At 35.2% G+C, this 18,300-nt stretch overlaps 1 protein-coding gene across 1 annotated transcript in view; it reads right to left on the reverse strand.

Moving 5' to 3' along the window:
* The window catches only part of LOC131675575 (rab GDP dissociation inhibitor beta), a 259,622-nt gene that overhangs the window by 190,567 nt on the left and 50,755 nt on the right, over positions 1-18,300 (reverse strand). Inside the window, exon 2 of the mRNA XM_058954602.1 lies at positions 1,110-1,523. Within this exon, the coding sequence (XP_058810585.1) occupies positions 1,110-1,523 (414 nt within the window). The remainder of the gene's footprint in view (positions 1-1,109; positions 1,524-18,300) is intronic.

The raw sequence follows: 18,300 nt of genomic DNA on the forward strand, positions 1-18,300 counted from the left end.
AACATTACTTTTTCAAAGGCAAAACGCCTCAGGAGATTAAACAGAAGCTTGATAAACATTATGGTGATTGTGCACCTTCAATTAGAATGGTTTATAAGTGGTTTCAAAATTTTCAGAGTAGCTATATGAGCACAAAAGCCGCTGAACGTTCTGGTCGCCCTGTTGAGGTTACCACTTCAGAAATCATTGATAAAATCCATGACATGGTGATGGCTGACAGAAGAGTGAATGTGCGTGAGATTGCTAGTACTGTAGGCATCCCAAGAAAACGGGTACATAATATTTTGCACCAACATTTGGACATGAAAAAGCTATCCGCTAGATGGGTGCCGCGATTGCTCACGATTGACCAAAAATGAGATCGTGTGAAGTGTTGCAAGAATGATATGCAGCTGTTCCAGCAAAATCCACAAGACTTTAAGCGTCGTTTCATCACTGTAGATGAAACATGGATACATCACTACACTCCTGAGACCAAAGAACAGTCTAAACAATGGGCAATCTGCTCCGAAAAAGGTGACGACAATTCCTTCGGCCGGGAAGGTTATGGCGACTGTCTTTTGGGATTCGCAAGAAATAATCTTCATCGACTATCTGGAAAAGGGTAAAACCATTACAGGCGAATATTATTCATCGTTATTGGATCGTTTGAAACCCGAGTTGCTAGAGAAACGTCCACGATTGGCCCACAAAAAAGTCCTCTTCCACCACGGCACTGCGCCAGCTCACGCCTCAGCAGTTATGGCCGCAAAACTGATGGAGATAGGGTTCCAACTCGTTTCACATCCCCCCTATTCTCCAGACTTGGCTCCGTCGGACTACTATTTGTTCCCTAATATGAAAAAATGGCTGGCGGGGAAAAGATTTTATTCAACCGAGGAGGAGATTGCAGAAACGAATGCTTATTTTACAGACTTGGACAAATCCTATTATTTGGAAGGGATTAACAAACTAGAGCAGAGTTGGATGAAATGTATAAGCCTAAAAGGAGACTATGTTGAAAAATAAAAAAGATTTATTAAAAAAATCAAGCAGTTTTTATTTTTGCACGGACTTTTCAAACGACCCTCGTATATACAAGTAATATAAAATAAAAAGTAATATAGTACCTGTATAGAGCTAAAGCATGTCCTGTAAAATCTTGTGTATTTCTGTCTAAATTAAATTTGCTGTACAAAGCACTCATTGGATTTTTGAATGGATCAAATCCATCCCACGTCTTCGGATCGTCTTCTTGTACATTTTGAACCCATACTAAAAAGTTTTTAAAGCGCCTCTTTTCAAAAATACCCATTAGATCGCTGGACAAAGCTTCTTGTTGATCGATTGGAACTTTTGATATCTTTCCAGACTTGTAAACATAAGATCCTTCTATAGATTTGAATTCTACATAACGTGTAACTCCTGTATGTATTAAAAGTTTAACTAGAAGTCCATTAGCCATCAGAAATTTTGGAATCAAATCTACGTTCCAATCTCTACCTCTGCCATAACTTTTATCAGGAACGGGAGCTTTGAATTTACTAAAAAATAATAAAAACATTTTAATATAAAACATAAAATGTTAAAAGGCTTTGCGAGAAACGAAAAATGAGATTAATGAATTTCAAAGCACATAATGAAGATTATATCGAAAAAAACAAATAGTTTAGAGTTACTTTGAAAAATGTAATATATAACTATAAAAATGTAATATATAACTATAAATAAATATTTTAACTTAATTCTAAATAACATTTAATATTTAAGAAAAATATGAATATATATCATATCTCTTTCTCGAAAAGTAAAATCTTACAGGCGAATAGACATATACGAAGGTTGTTCAGTAAGAAAATTCAAAACATGGCACGCAAAAGCTTCACAACTTACGATGCAACAGCAAGCATCACTTCTATCAGAAATACGTATTGCCAAATTTTCAGCCAGATCCACAAAGAGATTTTGTTTTTATCGTCGATCAAAATAAATAATTTTTGTTTATCGTTAACAATGGAAAAAAGCGAGTTCCCAGTGGTAGTGAAACAATTCTATTTAAAAGGTTTAACAAAAAGAACGAATAACAATCAAAGCTGAATTGAATAAAGTTCACAGTAAATCTGCCCATGTTTGCAACTATTTACAATTGGGTGAATGAGTTTAAACATGACCGTACATCCATAAAAGATGAACATCGTTCAAGATGCCCGTTGGAAGTAACTGCTTCCGACGTGATTAAGAAAATCCATGATATGATTTTAAGTGATCCACGATCAAAGTGCACAAATAAGTTGAGACCAGAGGCATATTATAAGATAAAGTTGCGTAAATTTTGCATGAAAAATTGAGGTGCAAAAAATTTTAACAACGTAAGTACTGCGCTTGCTCACAGTTGAGAATAAACTCAATAATTTAAAAGACTCAAACGCTAAATTTGGGTTTAAAATGTATTATAATGAAAGTTTCCTGAAATTCACTGACATTTTCTTGTTTTAATAGATCACAAATATTTCAATTTTTCTCTACTTTTGAATTTAATCGATTTTTTCATTTTCTAAGTTGTTCCGTTTTATTTTTCATTAATCTAGCATTCTCTTTCTTTTCTTTTTTCAATTTATCAATTACTGAATTCAAATATTTTATGTGATGTTGCAATGAACGAATATACGTATGTGAGTATGTGGCAGTGATGGATTATGTTTGATGTTAGCTGCACTCCCTTCGCTTTTTTCCCGACGAGCAGCGCGCTCGGCGCGAAATCCATAGCTAGCCTTACAGATGCTCATCTCTCGCACTCACGCAACGTAATCAATTCTGAGGATTCTATGTTGTTGCTATAATAAACATATTTCATTACTGTATTGTTAATTCCACTTCTTACTCATTCAAGAACTCATAACCTAAAAAATAAATAACAAAATGTTATGGGCCCAGATCAACTCATAAGACAGTAAAAGTAGTAACTGAGTGTAATGCTCTTGGCTCAAAGTATCAAGCGAGAAAGTTCGTCGCAGATCCCCTTCAGTAAAATTCCACAAGTAACGACAAGCACAAATGGCCGATATTTTATAAATAAAATTCGTCATGTAGTTCGATGGAACTGACTTTCATATCTGAAAATTCAAAATGGAGCATGTGTTCATTGCAGTGGACGTGTTCGACATTGTTGATGGCACAAATTAGATTCCTAGACGCGGAAGGGATGAAGAAATGGGGAAAAGCCAATTCGACGGAGCCGAGCATCTTTTGAAAACTTTGACAAAGTCGCTTAAGGATCAAATTATTACATGTAAGTCTGCTCATGAAATTTCGATAAAACTAAATAGCCTTTACGAAGAAAATTCAGGCTCGAACAAAATGACACTACTCCAGAAATTTCATGCGTCAAAGATGGAGGAGAAAGAGTCAGTGGCAACGTATGAGACACGTATGTAGCACATTGTTAAGAAACTCGGTGATCTGAAAGAGATCTCCGATGCATCCGTCATGGCTAAAATTCTCGGAAGACTACCGCAATATTTCGATTATTTTGTGGTAGCATAGAAGAGTGTAGCTGAAGAAAAACAGACGCTTTATCAGCTACATGAAAGGTTGTTGAAAGAGAAAAGACGGAACATCGATGACAAAGAGGATGAGAAGACAGAAATCGCCACACTCATTGCAACAAGCAACAGACAGTGAGACACAAGACAATACGATTCGGAGAACGAGTGTTCTAAGTGCAAAAAGGTTGACCACATTGTACAAGATTACAAAAAGCCCAAGAAAAATCGATGAAGACGCTAATATGGATGACAAGATGGAAATCATCAACGTGGTATAAAAGGCTCTTTCACCGAATATGCGACTACGATGAAGCGACTCTGCTGCGCACATGCAGAGACTCAATTGTCAAGCGCATCTGTCATTACAATGGTGGAATAGAGAATCTCTGGCTCACTAACTGTGGCGCAACTCGCCACATTATTTTTCGTTGAGGCTCGCTGACCGATATAGTAGATGGAGGTGGCGCACTATGGACCATTTTTTTTTAAGTGTGAAAAAATCAAATATCTCAGCTCAGAATGAAGCCAAAAATATGAGCCGGGGAGCTAATGAAACCGAGACTGATGTACAATCCGAGAAAAATACTATAAAGACGATAGTTCTATTATATGACTTTCAAATGACCTTCGAAACTTGATGCAACAAAATTTTTACGATTTTTTTCTACTTTTGCCAGTCTTAACCGTTTCAAAATTAATTTCAAAGCACAGTATTTTATACAATTTGCTACTATAAATCCAAATCTGGCATCAAAAATTGTCTAACATTTTTCTAACGCTGAAAAAAAGCCTATAAAGCTTAGTTTTTACTTACGTATACTTATTTCAATATTGTTGACTACGGAAATTTTAGAAAAATAAGGGATCATTTATTGAAATGTAACTTTGAATACTCGTGACAATTCAATTTTTAAAAAACGCCGTACAAAGTGCTGTGAAATGTAGAAAAAATTATTTTCTCTCGAAACAAAAATCAGAATTTCCCACAACAATCTACAAAATTGATAACATTCACAAAACAAAATATATCTAAAGAAAAATTATATATAATTTGTATATTCTTCAATTTATAAAACTTAAGACGATTTTTAATCAAGAATGTACTTGACCAAACGAAATTCCTTTGCATTTGTTATTGTAGATCATTCAAGGACTTTCCGTTAAGCTATACTTCTCAATCTTTTGATGCATTGAAATCTATAGTCAAATAGCTTCTTATAATGAAGTGCAAAAATATTGGAAAAATCTTTCGAGAATGCTTCAATACGTTGGAATTAAATGAATAAAAATTTCAAATTGTGAAAAAAAAAATATATATATATAAAATATAAAAAGTCATATATAAAAAAATCATATATACATATATATCATAAAAAAATCATAAACATATATACACCTTGCGATGTTCTGGGATGATTTCGACGACAGTGTGACGGCGGGTCATATGATTTCAACTTTCAAATTTCAAGGGAATAATTTTTTCTTAGTATTAAGATTAATGGCAGAGTTGAAACCGTTTCCCATGAGCTGTGGGAACCGAGTCAAGTGTCGCAGGGAAATTTTCCTTGACAATCTCCAAATAGCAATAAAATCTATAGTCCAAATTTATTTAAGCGTGCATTCCTTTTTTTATTACGCTCTTCCGCCCCTCGCACCCTCGCACTTGCATACAAAGTGCATGCAGACTCCGAAAACGTGGGCGCCGAAATGTCGATAAGAGAAGAGGGCCATAACATCTCGTCTGTATCCTGTTCTCATCATGACTAACGAATTTTTCCCTTTCCAACTAGAAATTAGGCATTAGAAATTATTAAATAATGTTTTTTAATTTGAATATTTTAACTTCAACAATATATCAGAAATAATTTTCTACACTCTTCCCGAACATCTGTACCAAGTTTCAAGTGTATAGCATTTTTGTTTGGTTGTGAGATGGGTAAAGGTTATAAGTGTTTTGCGTGCTCGGCGATTTCTTGCTATCGAAAAATATGGATCAAAGGATTTGCATCAAATTTTGTGTAAAAAATAAAATAAAGTGCTCCGAAACACTTGAAATATTGACGGTGGCATACGGTGAAGCTGTTCTGAGTAAAAAAAATGTTTACAAGTGGTACAAACTCTTCCAAGATGGCCGGGAAGATGCCAATGACGAGCCTCGCTCTGGACGCCCAAGCACGTCAACAACTGATGAAAACGTTCAAGCAGTGTAGAAAATTGTTCTGGAAAATCGTCGAATCACTATCAGAGAAGTTGCTGAGGATGTTGGTATATCGCTTGGCTCGTGCCATGAAATTTTTTCTAACGTTTTGGGCATGAGACTTGTGTCAGCGAAGTTTGTTCCGAAATTGCTAAATTTTGACCAAAAGAACCGTCGCATGAGCATCGCTCAAGAACTGTTGAATGACATCAACGACGACCCAGATTTACTCAAAAGGGTCATAACTGGTGACGAATCATGGGTATATGGTTATGATATCGAAACCAAAGTCCAATCATCCCAATGGAAGAGCCCAGATGAGCCAAGACCGAAAAAAGCACGCCAAGTTCGATCGAATGTCAAAGTTTTGCTCACTGTTTTCTTCGATTACCATGGCGTGGTGCATCAGGAGTTCTTACCATATGGACGTACGGTCAATAAACAGTATTATCTTGAAGTTTGCGTCAAGCAATACGAAGAAAACGCCCAGAAGTGTGGAAAAACAATTCATGGCTTTTGCATCACGATAATGCCCCTGCTCACTCATCTTTGCTTGTGAGAGATTTTTTGGCCAAAAACAACACCACAATCATGCCTCAGCCACCATATTCACCGGATTTGGCCCCATGTGACTTTTTCTTGTTCTAAAACTAAAGAGTCTCCAAAACTAAAGAGACCTATGAAAGGACGGAGATTTTCAACGATTAAAGAGATAAAGACTGCATCGCTGGAAGAGCTCAAGGCTATACCGAAAAGTGCTTATGAGAAGTCTCTCGATAGTCTCTACGGATGATTCCAAAGAAGGCGTACATTCTTCATCAATAAATCCCATTCCCAGTATGTAAGATTCCCCTTCTTCACGCTCAAGACGATATTTTAAAGCGTTCCGTTCAGTTTGAAGCGTCCGCCGACGTGCTTTGAACTCCTTTGTGCGAATCTTTTCGCGTCTTCTAGATCGCTGGAGGGACTGTAAATTGTAAAATTTCGAGGAACTTTTACTGGTAGGGGACAAATTTAGTGCAGCTGCTATGGTTTTTTCGGAAATGACGGCCCAATATTTATACTGCAAACCGATGCAGCTACCTTGAAATAACCAGCTTCGCTCAATCCATAACATTTCGTCTTTTGCTCACGACTCGTCGTCACGTGATGAAAATTTTCATTTAGTTGAGTTGATGCCCCATGAGAGAATTTTTCAGCTTTTGATGCGATGGAATCGAACAACTCAATAAGACTTTTGCGTAACGACTCGTTCTTGAAGTCTCCAGGAATAGTAGTGTGTTCGTAGTTTTCTTTTTCTTCTTTATAACGACACCAAGATCCAAGGCATTTGTCATGGATATTGTAAGCATGAAGAGGAATTGCTCGAATGGCATCAGCTACTTTACAGGTATCTCCTTCATTTTGTTTGACTGCATATGAAAAACATCGCTTCAAATAATCTATTGCATCAACAGTCAATGCTTGCTTGTGCTTTGTTTTCAATTTGAAAAGTTGACTGGTCAATCCTTTTCCAGTGTGATTCGAGTCCGACAATTTCACAATAGGATGTTCACTATGACCGCGAATTTTTGCGATCGACGCCGAGTCATTATCGCCAATGAGAATCCCGACCTCCAAATTAAACTCTTTTAAAATATCACTATCGCAAGTAAGAGCTAGGGCCAAGTCACTTTCCATTCCTTTTGCAGGTCTACTATAATTTTTTCGACAATCATGATCTTCCGGTAGATGTCCTAAACTACATTTTTTGCATTTTCGATTTCTAATTCCGTAATCGATTATATTACCTGTGAAAAAACCAAAGAGACAGCCGTATCCACTCAAACTGTCGTAATTACGACCTGCTCCTCATTTAAACTATGCCATATCATACGACCCACCAATTCTAACGCGACCTTTGTACGAGACTTCAATTCGATCATTTGAAAATTCAAAGTGTAAACGTCTTGTCAAGGAAAAGATCGGGATGGTTTGTAGCGGAAAGATTTCTAAAGAATTTATTTCATGGAATTTGGCATCGAATGTCCAGGATTTGGTGAATGATGGTTCTTCGTACAATTTCAGTCCATTGTTTACATTTGTCAAGTCAGGTAAAATGAAACTTTTGCCAAGATTCCTAGGTCTGTTAACAAGAAACAAGATTATAATAATTAATGTATAATTGATAAAAATTCGATCAACATTTTTTTTAAGCTTCTCTTTTTTTTCTTTACATTTTATTCACATGCAATTGTATACAGTATATCATTTTCTTTTCTAAAATCTTCCTATAGCATTCGAGTACACGATGGTTAAATTAATAAAAATCGAATAAGCTTAATAAAAACATAAAAAGTGATTAGAATTTATAAAAAAATCTATAGGATTTCCTGCATAAATATGTCAAAAAATTGATTATTCAAAATTGAATTATTTACTGATAATAACGCGGTAAAGAACATTAGAAATACATGATAAAATCCTTTAGCTCGAAATTCAAAATTACATCATTTTAGATAGCTTATCAACGTTATTCAAAACGAGTTCTCTTTCAACTTTAGCAGCCTCCCGGGAACTATCTTTGGCAATTTTCTCGATTTGAGAACCAACAATCCTCTCATGCCGTTTGAAATTGTAATCATCAATCGTCGGTGCATTTAAATCGGCGAAAAATTTATTGAGTTGACTGCATCCTATTCCGGAATTTATAGATCCTAAAAAAATAATCGCATATGAACACTTCATTTTTCAAGAAATACTAATTTGATTATCATTTTGTTTCTTAATAACAAATTGTATTCTAAACTACACTTACCAAGAGCGATTCTACAGTTCAGATTGTAATTTTTTTTTCCCTTTTCTTCGATACAATGATCGCTAGTCAGGACAACATTTACAAAAGAGCAATAGTCGCAAATAATGCGGTAAATATCTGCAGCTCCTTTGTGCTCTTGCTGCACAATATTATCTAAAGACAATGTGTTTTTGCAACTCCTACACTTCATGGCAGCTTTCAAAACATCCATATTTACGATGCGAGTTCCGATCCTCGGCCGCTTTTCCGCAATTACTGGAGTTTCTGCTTCGTCTTTTTGTTCTGCCCATTTTTTCTGCAAAGTTACTCGTACTTTCATTCGATGCAGAAACACTTTTTCACTGACATTCTTATTTTTCCATCGGAAAATCTTCTTTTCCGGAATAATACTCATTGCACAATAGATCAGAATTTTAATCAAACGATAAATGATTAGATAGTGCTGATTCAGGTTATGTTGTACTCGCGGTCGCACAATAATAACATAGACACGCGAGCAGCTGACTAGCGATGTTGCCGTCGTTCGCAACCACCAACTGAACCCATATTAGTAACGTGAATTTTTTTATCTACCGTTGGCACTACTTCCAATGCTTTAGCATAGGAAGTAAGGTTGCCAAAGTTATAAAAAAAAACTCATGCCGGTACAACCTTAATTCATAATTACAAAATTTTAAACTAATCTTGGCTGCGAATGATACTCGAAGAGCCATCTCATGAGCTAAGGCCTGTACCCTTACGTCCGCACCCCCATCAGGGCCCGAAAATCCAGCAAGGAAAATTAGAAGAAACAAACGGACCAATCAACACATCATTGCTTGCTCCACTCCTTTCGAAACCGAGAGGCTGAAAGAGGGTCTCACCATCCAACCACCCACCTGATATAAAAGGGGTTGCACAATACCCAAAAGGCAGAGTGTGTGAAAGAGAGAGAGTTTGAATACCAATGCAGAAGCAAGCACAGGAATCAGCACCAAGAAGTCAGATCCCAAACAAGAATCAAGCCAAGAAGTGAGTCAAGCAACCAAGCAGACAAGAAGTGAATCAAAAAAGCTAAGCAGCCAAGAAGCTCAAGAAGCGGGACAAATAAAATCGACTAATACAGAATTAGGACCCACAAGTTAAAAGGTGTCAAGTTTCAATAAAAATAGAGTAAGCAAATAAAACTTTTAATTTTTTTCGTAACTTATCTATCTTTCCTCTATCTCAGAAATAGCTCGTAATTCGAAAATTCTTCTCTTTTTCGTATTTAGAGACTACTTTTGATAAGCTCCAAGTACAATTTGTAATAGGCAAACCGGGTTCTCCTATTGATAGGACATAGGATCCTTCGCGCTCTCGGATTACAACTATTGATTGGAATCCAACAGCAGAAGTATAGGTTTAGTGACACTATGCCCCTCGATTTTATTAATTTTCGATTGGTGATCCCGCTAGTTTATGCGAGAAATCGCAGACTAGCAACAACAGAACCCTGAGACTGCGCCAAGCCTCAGGTGCACCTGAGATGTGTCGTTGCCACAACGTCACAACAGAATGACACTTTCTGGGATTTTTGCGTGTTTCTGGGATGTCCCAGAAAAGTTCTATATGAATTAATAGTTTCCAGAATGCCAGAAAAATGCATTCAATTTTTTCTTGGATCCTGAAACTAAACTCATGCACACTTTCTAGGATCCTTGAAAAATACAAGCAGAGTTTCTAGGATCCTCGTAAAACAACAACATTGAAAAAATATGTACATAATTGTTTTAACTTTGAACAATATAACGTGAAAAAATTTTATCTAAAATCGAGTTGTTTCTAAAATTATTATTGAATTTAGAAACTAGTAATTCGATTATGAACATACCAAAAGTATTATTGAAACTTCAGGGAAAAATTCGGCTACTTTTTGATAGTATAGCCAAAAAGTTAATTTTAGACAATTATTTGAAGTTTTCATGCATGCAAATATATATATTGGATCCAACAGATTTTATTAAAGCATCGAAAAATGAAGAATTTTCTTACAATAATTTGATTATCAAATCATTAAATCAAGCAAATTTTAAAGCTATTTTTTCCAATTTATTAACTTATATAAATTGTGGAAAAATTTCTGATCTTACTGATGAAACTAAATTATTTGATTATTTAGAAATTTATTTAAATTTCATTAATGCTACCAGGGGGGGTCAATAAGTCTTTACAAAAAGAAGGAAAAAAAAGTTTTGCCTAAGTATTGCCCCTATGTAATTTTTTTTTATTTTTCAACATAATCTCCTTGAAGGTCGATATATTTTATTAAACGGCTTTCCAGTTTTTTTAAGGGAGTTGTACAGGCACCGTAGTAGTCATAATAAAGCTTGACTCCTAAGTGTCTCAAGTAGTACTCGATCTGGCAACGTCGCTTTTTCAAGCATGTGTCGCGTGTCCGTGTATACCATTTGTGCAGCTCGTGTAAACAAAATCGAAACCTAGTCAGAATATTCCGATATTAGTATGCCTAAAGAAAAAATAAAAAGATTATATTGGAAAGGTAAACGCGTTTCTGAAAAAGTCTACAATGCTCGTTTGAATCAGCAAAAATCTGGGAGAAATGTCCGTTCAATATACGGAACGAAGAACAGTGAACTACATAACCTAGCATTTGATACAAAATCTCATTTGAATCTAAGATCGAACCGAAAGTTTATTGACCTCAAAGATGAAGGCTACAGAATCATAAATGTTGAAGAAACTGCTCGTCAACTAATTTGCAAAAAATGCTGCAATATATTATCACTGCTGGACGCAAAAAGTTGCGTCGCTTCTGGTTTGGGAGCTACCTACTACGTTGAATGCCGAAAATGTTTTTTCACTAACGACGTCACCACAGACAAACAGCACAATATTGGAGCATCGCAGGGAAAAACCTTCAACTCTAATACGAAAGCTGTTCTCGGTAAGTAAGGATTGTATGTACTATACCTATTGTATAGTAACTAAACACATATACTAACAGCATATAAATAATGCGATTTACTCTTGCTACACATACGCCTACAGTATAAAGTCATTGCATACGTTGTTTACAAAATATTGTTTGTTATCTATTCTCACTCGATTGTTTATCGCAGGTACTCTCAACGGAGGAGGGGGCCGTACTTCATTGAACAAACTTCTTGCTGTAATTGGTGTTTCCCCAATGAATCCAAATACATTCAAAACCCATGAAAAAGAAGTTGGAAAACTTGTAGATGAACTGGTTGAAAAAAATTGCCTAAATGCTGCTCAAGAAGAAAGAAGATGAACTATAGAAAATTCTGAAAAGCTGAAAAAGTTATTGTAAGTTGTTTAAAAAACTGTTGGTGACTCCGTTAATGAATCACTCATGTATCTCATTTTATAATCTTTTTTTTATGTGAGATCAAATTTACAATTTTTTACGTATCGTAACTTCAATGTAAGAAAACTACGATTCACTTTTAATATTACGCCAGTTTTTCTGATTGTACACGACTTTTTTGTTATTCATTTAATTTTTAAAGATATATTTTCTTCTCGTGATTTATAAAATTAAGCTACTTTCTAACGTACATAATAAAGTATATAAGAATAATCGATAATATAATTGATTGCAATTTTTTAAGCTTAATCATGAAATAACTGATCTATACACAATATATTTTGATTTTTACGTAATAAAGAAATTAGAATGAAATTTAAAAAATCTGCGACGTCTACATTATTTTTTCTCCGACATTTTCAGGCCTGAAAATTTGCAAGATGATTTTTTATTTCCTGGCTCATCGGTTCATGACAAAGAGAATAAAAATATTCCGTTCGATATAATAATATCGTTCGAGTAACAGGATCCTTCGATATGGGGTGGCCTACTAAAGGTTCAGGAAGAAGCTATGACAGTTTATCTGGCACAGCAGGCATAATAGGCTTTTTTTCAGAAAAAATATTAACACAAGTAATCTTGAACAGGAAATGCCGGTTATGTGATATCGAACATGACAAAAATGATCATGCTTGCAAAAAGAATTTTGTAGGAAGCGCAAAGGCAATGGAGCCAAGAGCAGCTGCTATGCTAGTCGGTGAAAGTAATCAAATTTTGTCGAAGACTAAAATACAGCTTGGAATTTTCATAGGAGATTGTGATTCTTGTGCCATCCAGTCAGCTCGTAATGCTGTAGATTATGAAATAGTCAAGCGAGATGATACCAACTACACTGCTAACACATTAACTTCGCAGTTATATAAAAATATTAAAAAATTTAAGGAATTGAATTCCAACAGCATCAAATATCTCAGTAAGTGTTTCAACTATGCCGTAGCGCAGAATAAAGGCGATATTGGCAAATTGGCTGATGCGATTAGGAATATCCCATACCATTCTTTCAATATACATCGACAGTGCGGAGATTGGTGTCGCTATTCTGAAGATCCCGAAGCATATAAGCATTCAGCTATTGGAGAAGGGTTTCAAGTTCCCTATTTATTTGATTATCTTGTAGATATTTTCGACGTGATGGCCAATAAAGCTAGTAGCTTCGCTGCAGGAGTATAAAGCAATACTAATGAGAGATTTAATGCCATGGTCGCAAGTAAAGCTCCCAAAGCACACTTATATGGTACTTCGATATCATATAATACTCGAGTTGGCTTGGCTGTATTGAAGAAAAATGAAGGTGAACAGTTTTTAATACAATTATTGCATAATTGTAATTCATCTCCAACGAAAAAACTGAGGAAATACTATGAAAATGTAGATACATATCATAAAAAAAGATATACTAAAGCTAATACTACTACTTTCAAGCGGCGACGTTTATTATTAAAACAGCAAAAGTCGGAACTTAGGCATAAAGTTGAATTGACGGAGGATACTACTTATAAATCCAAAGCTTTTTTGGTGGATAATATAACAGCGAGTATTAAAGTAGCTTCTATAAAGGAATCCTCAGAAGTCATTGTTGTATTATTCGATTTAGAGACGGGAAGTTTATCTGGCGACTGTGATATATTACAAATTGCTGCAAAACATGAAAAATATGATTTTAGTACTTACATTAAACCTACTAAAAAAATTTCTGATAAATCTAGCGAGGTACATGGCTTAACATTTATTGATGGTTGCATGAGAGCCCATGGAAAAAAGGTTGTTGCAGTCACTCTACAAGAGGCACTGATAGGGCTATATCAATTTTTATTTGCATTTAAAAAAAAGTGCGTTTTGACAGCTTATAACTGTGCTTTTGATTGCCCCAGATTGATAAAGGGTGTTGATAAAACTTTCTTGACCAAGTATTTTCAAAGTATTGTTTTCGGATTTTCAGATACATTACCTATCGTACGTGGTATGTCAAATATAAAAGGTGCTGGGCATAACAAACTACAAAATATTGCTGCACGTTTGAAGATAGAAGGTTATGCAGCTCATGATGCTTTAGATGATATAGCAATATTAAACAAAATTTTAACCAAGTTGAAAATTACTAACGATGAAATAAAAAATCGTGCTGTACAATGGTCTGCTGCGAAAGATAAAATTGTTTTGACTAATAAGTGTCAATCCAATATGAAATTATACGACGAACTGAAAACCTGCACATCAGTACAAATGAGAAAAAAAATGATCGCATGTGATATTAGTGTAGATATGATTATTGATAATTATAAACAAGAAGGATATGACGGGTTATCACGTTTATCAGGCCGTGATAAAAACGGCAAGGTCCGTGTAACGAACAATAAAAATGTTATATACAAAATTATTAATTGCTTGAAAAGCAAGTATTAATTATTGATAAGCTGCAAAAGTGATTTATTCAATAATGTTAATAATCAAATTATTATCGTCAAATTATTGAATAATTTAATTTAAAAAAATGTATAATTCAGCAATGTTCATGTGATGCTATTGTTATTACAACTCAAATATTAGTAGATTTAAAAAATTATAAAGACTCTGTATGTACGAGGTGTGTTCAAAAAGTAACGAGAATTTTTAAATTTCGCGGGTTTGGAGAGTCCGCTTGTATAAAATTTTTTTTTATTATGTTGGTACACATGCCCCTGAAGTACGATAAAATTTTCAGCAATATTCATTGCTTACTTTTAAAGTGGCAGCCGCTAACGTTAGACGTGTTTTTCGAGCTCGGCGATTTTCGTTTGTGAAAAAAAATGGATCAAAGAATTTGTATTAAATTTTGCGTAAAAAATGAAATAAGGTGTAGTAAAGTTTGTCAAATGTTAACAAAGGCATATAGTGAGTCTGCTATGAGTAAAGCAAGGATTTATGAGTGGTATAAGCGTTTCCAAGATGGCCACGAAAACGTTGAAGATGACGAACGACCCGGACGCCCAAGCACATCAACAACCGATGAAAACGTGAAAAAAGTGAAAGAAATGGTTATGAACGATCGCCGAATCACAATCAGAGAAGTCGCTGATGATGTTGGCATATCAGTTGGCTCATACCATCAAATTTTTTCGAATGTTTTGGGTATGAAACGTGTGGCAGCAAAATTCGTTCCAAAATTGTTGAATTTCGAACAAAAACAGCGGCGAATGGAAGTTGCTCAGGAGTCGCTAAATGAAGTCAATAACGATGCAGAACTACTAAAACGTGTTATAACAGGTGACGAAACATGGGTTTACGGATATGATGTCGAAACTAAGGCTTAATCGTCCCAGTGGAGGCATTCTGGATCGCCAAGACCGAAAAAGGCTCGACAAGTGCGGTCGAATGTGAAGGTTATGCTCACTGTGTTCTTCGATTTTAATGGCATAGTGCATTATGAATTCTTGCCACAAGGTCAAACAATCAATAAGCAGTACTACCTACAAGTTCAACGTCGTTTGCGTGAAGCAATCCGAAAAAAACGCCCGGATTTGTGGCAAAACAATTCATGGCTTTTGCACCACGATAATGCGCCTGCTCACACTTCATTGCTTGTTCGTGAATTTTTGGCCAAAAACGAAACTGTAACGATGCCTCAGCCTCCATATTCGCCAGATATGGCTTCATGTGACTTTTTTCTATTTCCAAAAATAAAGAGAACATTAAAAGGCCGTCGTTTTACAAGCATAGATGACATCAAAAGCGAATCGCTGAAAGAGCTAAAAGCTATTACAAAGATCGAGTTTCAAAAGTGTTTCGAGGATTGGAAAAAGCGTTGGCATAAGTGTATTGTATCCGAAGGGGACTACTTTGAAGGCAACAACATTAATGTAGATGAATAAATAAATATTTTTTTCATAAAACGAAAATTCTCGTTATTTTTTGAACACACCTCGTATGTGTACTTCTTGCATTTCATCTTAAAAAACAACACTTGTAAAGTGATATTATGAATAATAAAAATGTTTTCACATTTGTTTATAATATTATTACTGAATCTATTATTTAATTGGCATGAGTTAGTTAATTACTTCATCATTTCAAATATAAATGATCAAAGCCTGCAGAGTTTGCCAGAGTTGTTTGTTTCGTTCAATTTCAAAGTGCGCGCACATAACCCAATTCGCGCGGCGTTGCCATGTCGTGTAAGATAACTGTCTGAAACCGTTTTCAGTACTACTTATTACATTTATCTTTACTGAAAGAAGTAAGCTTCACTAATTATTAAAGCTAATAAATAATCCTCAGATATCCTTCTACCTACTATCTCCATTTCGATTCAACCTATCCATCAGTTACAGAAATATCGATGATAATGTGCAGTAAACTCTACGACTTCTCATAAAACTCCATGTTAAATTGACGCGTGGAGCACAAAAAGAAATCGCGAATAACTCTTGTTCAAGCTAACCTCGGCCCTTGAAAATTTGTGTAAGTCATTATTTTACTATTTTTCAACATTCTGCAAAGTTTGGTATTTTGCTATCCATCAATTCTATTTCCTGTACAACTCCCTTAAGCCATCGGAAAAATATTATTTCTGAAAACTCTCCAAATAGGCATTTGTTTCGGCGATGACTTCTTCATTCGACGTGAATCGTTGTCCGGCAAGCCATTTTTTAAGTTTAGGAAATAAAAAAAAGTTACTGGGAGCCAAATCAGGCGAATATAGCGGGTGGTCAATTAATTCAAACTTTAAATCGTTAATTTTTTCCATCGAAACTTAACACGTGTGAACTCGAACATTATCTTGAAGAAAGAGGCATTTTTTTTGTTCATAGTGAGGATGTTTCTCTCTGATTTTTTCTTTCAGCTGACCTAATAACGACGCATAATATTGTCCAGTGACCGTCTGGTCCTTTTCCAAGTAGTCGATGTAGATTATTCGATACGCATCCCAGAAAACCGTGGCCATAATCTTGCCAGCTGACTTTACTGCCTTTGCCTTCTTTGGGGCTGATTCTCCTGCAGTAATCCATTGTTTGGACTGTTCTTTAGTTTCAGAAGTGTAGTAGTGTACCCATGTTTCGTCTACAGTTACGAATCGACGCGAAAAGTCTTCCGGATTACGAAGTATGCGTGCTAAAAGAGCCTCAGAGGTGACCACGCGGGTTCGTTTGTTTTCAACAGTGAGCAAACGCGGCACTCATCTTGCTGATATTTTTTTCATCCCTAATTTTTCATGCAACCTTGATTGTACCCTTTGATACCCAGTGGCTTCAACTAATTCTCGCAATTTTAATCTTCTATCACTCTACATCATATCGTGGATTTTGTTGACCATTTCGGGCGTACTCACTTTTATGGTGCGTCCTGAATGAGGTTCATCTTTTGTTATTGTATGGCCGCGTTTAAATTCATTTACCCAGTTATAAACAGTATTAAACACAGGAGCAGACTTGCCATAAACGGCGTTCAACTCAACTGTGATTTCTTTTGGTGTAAGGCTTTTCAAATGAAAAAGTTTTATCACCGCTCGAAACTCTGTTTTTCCATTTTTCAAATAAACCAATAACTTTTTGTTCAACCAACGCTCACGAAAAAACGACTTAATGAATCGAGCTGAAACTTTGTACGATATTTAGTTAGTAGTATTGTTTACCAAAAACATCATAATTTAAGCATAACGAGCGCCATCTCTTGGATTTTGTAAAGACTTATTGACCCCCCCCCCTCGTAGTTATATTGTCACTGTTGAGCAATCTACTACATATCAAACAAGTCAAAAGCAAATTAAAATGCTTGCTAAACAAAATATAGCTCAGAAAATAAGAATTAATAGTCTTATTGGATTTAATATAAACATAACTGAAAAAGAAATGCAGCACTTAATAAATAAAGGAATAGATTTTTCCTTAGTGTATAATTAAAGAAAAAAAGTTACTTGTATCCTTGTAGAACCTGTTGCACTTGTTAATCATGAATGTACTGCCAATTGTAAGTACATCTCTTACAACAGTGCTGTTTACATCGAAACAAAAAGATTTATTCATGCAGGAGAAGAACTAACTTGTTTTTTTGACTATAAGTTCTTTGGTAATAAAAATCAACATTGTCAGTGCCAAACATGTGAAATAAATTTACAAGGTGTATATAAGAAGGAAAATCATAATAATGAGGTAATATTTGATCATATTTAAAAATACTGTACATAAAAATAATAGTAATCTGGAATAGTAATAATAATAATAAAAGCGAGATAATAAGGACAACAAATTATTTCAACTAGCTTTCGAACCATCCTAGTTTTTGATCCACGATCTAGTTTAGGATTATTGTTATATTATAAGGGATGGGATAATCATATTCGTACAATGTACAATATCAAATTCTTGGATTGAATATAAGAAAACGATTAATAGGCGGTAGACTGACTCAGGGCACAGTATACGGTTGCATGGAGAAA

The sequence above is a fragment of the Phymastichus coffea genome, unplaced genomic scaffold, assembly GCF_024137745.1.
Source record: "Phymastichus coffea isolate CEN01 unplaced genomic scaffold, Cenicafe_Pcof_1.1 PCOF00026, whole genome shotgun sequence".
Taxonomy (NCBI): Eukaryota; Metazoa; Arthropoda; class Insecta; order Hymenoptera; family Eulophidae; genus Phymastichus; species Phymastichus coffea.